Source organism: Copadichromis virginalis, linkage group LG22 (genome assembly GCF_057382275.1).
Source record: "Copadichromis virginalis isolate Kocher_CV1m ecotype Utaka linkage group LG22, C_Virginalis_male_GT1.1, whole genome shotgun sequence".
Classification (NCBI taxonomy): domain Eukaryota; kingdom Metazoa; phylum Chordata; class Actinopteri; order Cichliformes; family Cichlidae; genus Copadichromis; species Copadichromis virginalis.
In genome coordinates, this window is record NC_140638.1 from 14,033,919 (window position 1) to 14,041,734 (window position 7,816).

The window sequence follows — 7,816 nt, forward strand, 5'->3', positions numbered from 1 at the left end:
ATATGAAATTAAGTGCATGATAAGATACAATATAAACCTTTTATACTGTCTATGGATTTTACTCAATTATTAATGTTAAATAAAAGACAGACTTTAAGATAATGTATATCTTGCAGTAACACCAAAATCAAATCAAAAAGTGGGATCCTGGTCCCCCTAGGGCCCTAGGAATTGCTGGGGCGGAACTGAAATTCTCCGCTGTAGTTTCCTCCGGAGCCGCGTGGATGTCACGTACGGCCGGAAGCGGTCGCAAATTTGAACAGCCATCACAGCAACAATAAACGCGCACTTTCACTTTACGGTATGTCTGCTGAATCAATATTTTATGAAAAATTAAACTAAAATCATACAGGATATTTATGTAAGGTGAGTTACGCAGCCCGTTGACGGCATTGTTTTGTGCGCTTCACAGCGTTAGCTACTCTTTTCAGCACCGTCGATTTTGAAACAGGCTATTACCTGAAAAACAGTCTGCTCCACAGTCATAGCTTCTGCTAAAGGCCCTTAAATGCAATTAAATGTATTGCCCTGTAGTTATTGCTGAGAATGCACGGGGTCTGTGTGATTTTTTTCGATAAGTTGCACAAGTTTTAATCTGTAAAAATTGCACCATTAAAGCACAAAATAACAGATTTTTGCATGCAGGGATATTAATTGTGCACGTCATTAGTGGGACACCTCAACACCAGCAGACCACGGCTACACTTTCCCGCCGTTGCAAGGTTGTAACCCAGAAAATAGACGTAGCCGTGCAGACCCCATCTCCTAAATAAGACGCTGAGCATGGCATCCTATTTTCCCCGTCAGTCCACCTTAAAAGTGCTAAATCGCCTGCAGAGGGACTCGTTTAGTCATTTTAAATTGATGCACGAGTTAAGTGAATCTATTCAAATTCACTGTAATGATTACTTTAGTTGGCTTTTTTCGTTATTAAAAATATAAATCATTTAAAATAATTTTTCTGTATTTTTAAGCTATTAAGTTTTTATGGTCTAAGCTGGATTTTTCAGGGGTTGCAAATAGACAAGCCTTTTTAAAATCTAACATTTTAGTTAATCCTAGTTTATGCTACTTCCTGTGTTTTTGTTTGATCGTTGATAATAAAACATTTATCACAGTCCTGGAGATTTTCCTTGGTTGGAAGCCCCAAACCTCTTTGGTGCGCACTTTTTTTTCTTTTTCTTTTTCACTTTCTGTTTCTTCTTTATTTGGATCTTTGTCTTGTGGGCCGAATGTGTAAACCACTACGCTGTTTTTATTCTAAGCCCAGTAGAAGATATGGCAGGAGACGTTAGAGGCCACCTTTGTTCAGAATTTTTCTTGTTATCACAAGCTGGTTTAACTCACATTTATTGATAGGCTGCTTATTTGTATTTCTATTAATTTGTTGGAGTTCTGAGGACTTTCAGCCTGTGGTCTCGTGGTGGTTGTTATTTAAGACTCAGACTAAAAGGAATGTCATTCTCTGCTCATATTATTCAAATCCATGTCCATCAACTATGCAGTCATATAGTTATTACATAATGTTACATATAATTAAGTAATTACATGGTTATATATTATTCGTGTTTTTGAGTTAGTACATGGTAAATGCGAGAGGACCCAAAATGGAGCCTTGGGGAACTCCAAGAAAGTTTTGTAGACTTAAACATGTCATTTCTGATCAGCATGTGTAGTAATACATAGGGTGGCTGTAGCTCAGGTAGCAGAGCAGGTCAGCCACTAATCAGAAGGTCGGTGGTTCTCAATATCAGCTGGAAGAGGATGCCGTTAAGACAGCCCTATTATTTTTTCCCGTTGACTGCTTCTTTTAGTTTCAACCAACACAATTAGCAAACTTACTCATGGGCAAATACATCAATAAATCGTTCCTGTAAAAACGACCATTGAAAGGCTCAGCCTATTGTCCATGGTTGATAAATACGTCCAATCTTAATACATTGCAGGTGTAGAGCATTAAGATCCAATAAAAACACAACTGTGACTCTGACAACCTCACATCACTTAGACTGCTCTCATTAAAATGGGAAAAGTCCTGACTGAAAGGCATCGGAACTGCTGTTTTACAGGGATAAGGACTTTGATGGTTAGCTGAGGCAAATAGAATCAGCCAGTTTTGCCCTGTAAATGTGTTAAATCTGTATAAATGTGCAAATCTGGGTGGTCTCTAAGATCTCTGTAATTTGATGATTATGATGATTAAAGAGGACCTCAACAGTCTTCAGTATTAACCTATCACAGTATGTAAAGTTTTGATGAAAACATGTCCCCCTGACTCAACATGAAAATGACTGAATACTGCCCTCTATAGGTGTTATGCCCCTTTTAAGGTGGACTTGAAAATCCCCATAAGAAGCCAGTGTCAGAGCAGTGTGAGTTAAATAACAAAAATTAAGCAAACTACATTATTAGCTTCATAATGATATTATGAAAATATAATCAATGTTCATATATGCTGTCTTACAATGCAGACCAAATTTCTTTGTGTAATCATAAGTTATATGAGTATAATCACGCTTTTCGGTGATGATGGGAAATGTTTTGAAGCTACGATGTAAATTTAAAAAAAATAATAAAAGGCCCAGTACTTATTAAACGTAAGTAATGTGCAGTTTTATGAACAGAGTCAGCATTTTTATTGCTTTTGTCACATGTGTCAGTACAAGAAGTAATCGTAAAAGTAGCCAGTAACTCATAATAGCTGAATTTCAGCTTGAGAGGTTATCAGCCATTGACAAGAAAGGCATTTATTTACATTTATATCTATAACTGCATTTTAAGAGCTTAAGGTAGGCCCACTTGTCAGGGACACAAATTTTTAATATTAATTTCATCTATACATCAATTTTATCTGCTGCTTATCCAGTTCAGAATAATGGGGGTGGAGCCTATATGCAGGCTTCACAGTGGACACAGGGTTGTCATAGCGATAGGCATAACCATTAACACCTATTGTCAATTTAGCATCACTAACTGACAAACAAACATGTCCTTGGACTGTGGGAGTAAGCTGGAGTACTTGGAGAGAACCCGTGTAGGTACAGGGAGAACAGGCAAACTCCACACAGAAAGGCCTCAGCTGACTTAAGTCACTCCACCTCTGAGACATTTACTATGGATTTATCCCTCCAAAAAATTGATTTGAAAAATTAAAAGATTAAATAGTGGTAGGGGTTATCATCTTCCATACACAATCTGTGGTCTGTCTGGACTCCACGTACCTACACGTAGTTATTATGTTATTACGTCCAGTTATGTAATGAATCATAATGAGTAAAATGAAAACAATATTAAATAATAACTGTAATTTCTTTGTTAAATATGCAGGTGCACACCAACAGAAGTAGTCCACGCTGAAGCCGGCAGTATGGAAGAAGAAATTAAAGAACAAGGAGATCCTGTGAGCAATGAAAGGCAGGCCAGTGTAGGCAATCCAGTGAAGAGGGGAAGAGGGAGGCCGCAAGGCTCCAAGAAGCTGAACGTTTCCAACAGCGAGTCCACACAACCACAGAGGGGAAGAGGGCGTCCGAAGCTCTCTGGCACAAAACAGACAGAGCAGCGGGGCTCAGGAGATGACCATGCTGACAGTTTGGTCCAAATTCACAGGGGTCGAGGCCGGCCCAAAGGGTCCAAGAGTCAGGCCAGCGATGAAGACAGGACAGAGCATTCTCCTAAGAAAAGAGGCAGGCCACGAAAGTCTGTAACAGATGAGGAGGCTCCTGCTGAGGACTTACCGAACGGTGGCTCAGATACGCAAAAAAGGGGACGTCCAAAAGGATCGGTAAAGCGCAAGTCAGAGAGTTTAACAAGTGGGGAAGATGATGAAGGCAGCTCTGTAACGCCCAGGAAAAGAGGTCGACCGAAGGGCTCGCTTAATAAGAAATCAAGGCTGGAGAGCGAGCTTGGCATTGTGGGGATCTTAGATCTAAATGAGAGCCTAAACTCGGACAGAAGAGGACGACTCAGGAAAGCGGTGGTGAATAACACCTCGGCAGATATGTCGAATGGCATCTCAAATATGCCTCAGAGAGGAAGGGGAAGGCCAAGAAAAAGTATTGAACAAAATAAACTGGGCACAGATGGCTCCCAGCCTGTAAAGAGGGGGCGAGGCCGGCCTAAAGGGTCTTTAAACAAGAAACCCCCAGCATATAGGGTCCATGGTAAAGTGGGCCGGCCTCGGAAAGTACACATCCTGCCTGTGAGTGGAAGAAAACGTGGTCAACCGCGACAAAAGCCACCAAACAAAAGGGGGAGGCCGAGGAAGTACCCCCTGCCATCGCCTGAGGAGAAGAAAAAGCCAAAAGTGTGGAAGCCGCTGGGAAGACCGAGGAAATACCCTCGTGTGGATCCCCCAGAGGGATCTCTGCCCCCCCCTCGCAGAGCCCGTGGTCGGCCTCGCAAGTCAGAATCTAAGAAAGGCGCTCATTTACGCAAGAGTCTGCCTGCCGCTCCATTCACACCGCAAGACCCCATCGATGAACCTGCGAGAAAAAGGGGCCGTCCTCCAAGTACTGCAAAAAGCCAAGGCGAGGTCCCGCGGAAAAGGGGTCGCCCTAAAGGTTCGGTCAACAAAAATAAATCGAGAAGCGAAACCTTCCCCAACCACTCGAAAGCGTTGAGCGGTTCGCCTGCGGTTAGGATGGAAAGTGAAGCGGAGCTGGCAGAGGAGGAGATGGAGCACAACACGGAGACGCCGGCCATCGAGCACGCAAGCGATGAAGAAGCAACTCTGATTGATCAGGATGTAAACTTCGATGTTAGCAGCCAGGCTTGATGAGCGATCCTGGTGTGACCAAAAAGAAATGTTGCTGTAGTAATTGCTGTTTAAAACATAGGATCCATTCATATAGACAGAAACATGTTTTTAACATTTTGCCATCAGCTAGGCTAGATATCCAGCAGCTCCTCTGTTTTTCTGACTAACGTGTCCATCTTGTTTTTATCGTGCTACTTTTTTTTTTCTTCAATACCTTTATTTCCGTCATCCAAGTAAACAAAAGTACTAATAATCTTTTACTAAAGCCGACATGTGGAAGTGATTTTTATAGACCGATTGTTCCAGTTTACATTCAGCTTTCAGATGTAGTGTTTGTTTTGTTGTTACTGGGGAATAACCTAGAGGCAGGATGAAAGTCCAAATAAATGTTAGGACGATGAAAGGGAGGAGAAGAAGAACTATAAACAGCTTTTGTACGACAATGCAGTCTCTCATTAAGCCTTTCATCCTAAAGAAAAGAAATGTTTTCAAGGGATTTGTTTTCCATATTTATGCCATAAACTGACACAAAAATGCAGAGCTAAGCGTGCTCGCTCACACCTCTTACACTGATACTGCTCTGCTGTCCAAGTCCCACAAATGACTGACCAAGTGTGATTGTAAGACGGGCAAATTTTAGTTTGTTTCCCCAAATCTCATTTAACTGGATAAATGTATGCAGTAAGATCAATATAAATCTGATAACAGTGAGCTATTTGCCAAACATTTTAAACTTATTTATATACATATTTTCCCCCCTATTGTGTGCTTGAAGTTGCTGTGACGGATATTTTTGTAAAAAGCAGTTTGAAGATGTGAAAACAGAAATGTTTATAGGTGAAAAATCACCTGAATCTGCAGCCGTACTCGACTTATAAAGTCTTGTGTTTAACCAATGTTGTTGACTTTGGCCCAGTCTCACTGCCTGCACCAACGTTACCAACTAACTTAATGCAAAGATGGGTGACAAATTAAAGACGAGACCCACACAAAGGGTGATGGGACCAGTAGACTCAAAACCAGTAGGTCCTGGGTTTGAGTCCATCATCTGGCTGGGTTTACGTGTTCTCCCAGAGTACTCGTGTTTCTTCCCACAGTCCAAGCTGAGTCTTTTGTCCACATACAAAAGGCGTGTCAGCTCCCTGAAAACAGGTTTTAAAAAACCTTCCGGGTAAATTTTCATGACTTCATGTGGAAAACTTTTTTTTTCTTGCAAATTCAAAGGTGTTGCACCCTTATCACCTGTTTTTTTTTTTTTGTTTTTTTGTTTTTTTGTGCTCCATGTTATTATTTGCTCAGGATGGTTATTAGCCAACATTTCCATACGTTTGTGGTTGTATTTCCACCTGTGGGGATGTTGTTAGCAGATTATACAACAATCTTTTAAAGGGTCTGCACTTAATTTCTGCTCAAGGTCAGCGTGTCATTTCACGCTCATCTGTGAGCTACTGTGTCATGATGTTTTTAAACGATGCTCGTGTGGATGGGATTTAAAACAAAAAAACGGAAAGTTCCTGGTTTAAAAAAGTATCCGAGTACCTCTGGACATAGCAATAGCGCACATCTGTGAAAACACTTGTTTCTGCACTTTATTTAGGTTTTTTTCCTTTAATTTGTCACCCAGTCACTTGTAGCAGCTAACAGGTAAAAGAAAGCATGTCATGGGTTTATATTTGCAAGGTGGTTCTAAATCCAGCTCAGAATGTGCTTGATGATTAAAAGTTATTTGGTAATGAGTTTAAATTAAAATGATCTTTTTTACTTTTTTGTCCTTTTTTTGGTCAAACCTATGAGCTGTAGCAGGTTTCAGCCACACTGTCTTGTACTCTATATGAAATTATTCAAACAGAAATGCTTAATAAAGCAGAAACTATTTGGTAAGATTGAATTATTAGCCATTTGTCTCATTGCAACAAAGCAAATGTTGATGTTGTTTTAAAGATTTCTTTATTTTCTTGTTATTTATTTTAAGTTTTATTAAACCAAGAAAACCTTACTGAAAAGTTCTCAAACATGGCCCTGTGTATCCGAGAGGAGAGTTTACAGCCTCTGGAGGTTACTAACGTTTGAAATGACGTCATGATTTGTCCTCTACGCAGGTCCACGGTCGACGGTAGCTTCATCTTTCTTTTGCCTTAATCGCTAAAGCTTTGAATGTACCATCCCGTGCATTCCTCCTCTACATGTACCATTTTAAGCCTTTTTTACTTTCCTCTTGTTGCAGATATCATTTCACTAATTTTTCAAAATGTTAGTGTAGCTGTGAAGCCTTTCGTTTGTTTGTTTAATCTTTGTAACTGTTGTGAGATCAAAATCCAGCTGTTGGGTTGGTTTCACGAACACTGCCTGACTTATTTTGGACGACCTTGTATAAAGCTGTGTGACATGTACGCCGTTCATACTGATTCTGTTTGGGTCAAATAAGAATTTAAGTTTCTAAATGCTGGATTGTGCTTTTCGTGAACGAAGGAGGTTAAAAAAAAAAGGAAAAAAGACACATCCCAGTAATATTTGACCTGCCTTTGTGAAGTCGAATCATTTCAAGTGGAAATTTGCATTTTGTGTGTGTGTGTGTTTTAAACAAGAAGCCAATAATTTGTGAGATTATGGTCGAGTTTAAAATAAAAATGTTGATCTTGCCGTTTTATTTCCCAAAGCGTGGTGTGATGTTTTGGTCTGTTTTCTGTCCATCAGCATTATTTTATTTATTTATTTATTTTGGGGCTGTTCATCGCCTTCAGACAGTTTACGTGACTAAAGGAAGATTCATCAGTTATCTGTTCATTACAAAATGCTGCTGCTCCACTCTCACCAGTCCTGTTTATGACTGCACTGGTGCACTATGCACCCGAGTCATGCCGGAGCAAAGGTAGTATGTGTAGTGACAGATGAGTCATTCCAAACTATGGAAGCAATACCAGCAGACATTAGAATATTCAGCTTGGCACAAAGCAATGGGCGCTACATTTAAAGGGACAGTTTACTTAGAAAAAATATCAGCGAGCTTATTTTGATCTGTTTGTTGTAGCAATTAGTTTCCCCCTACCGAACTACACCTGC

At 40.3% G+C, this 7,816-nt stretch overlaps 1 protein-coding gene across 3 annotated transcripts; it reads left to right on the forward strand.

The window, feature by feature from the left end:
• Positions 1–225: 225 nt before the first annotated feature.
• LOC146682983 (uncharacterized) lies at positions 226–7,412 on the forward strand. Of its 3 annotated transcripts, none has more exons than XM_085446526.1 (2): positions 226–301; positions 3,328–7,412. In XM_085446526.1, the coding sequence occupies exon 2, from the start codon at positions 3,368–3,370 to the stop codon at positions 4,772–4,774; it is 1,407 nt and encodes a 468-aa protein (XP_085302652.1). In that variant the 5' UTR covers positions 226–301; positions 3,328–3,367; the 3' UTR covers positions 4,775–7,412. The 3 variants fall into 3 exon arrangements, with proteins under 3 accessions (XP_085302652.1, XP_085302653.1, XP_085302654.1); XM_085446527.1 differs by lacking the exon at positions 226–301 and adding an exon at positions 306–366; XM_085446528.1 differs by lacking the exon at positions 226–301 and adding an exon at positions 2,990–3,034.
• The last annotated feature ends 404 nt before the right edge of the window (positions 7,413–7,816 follow it).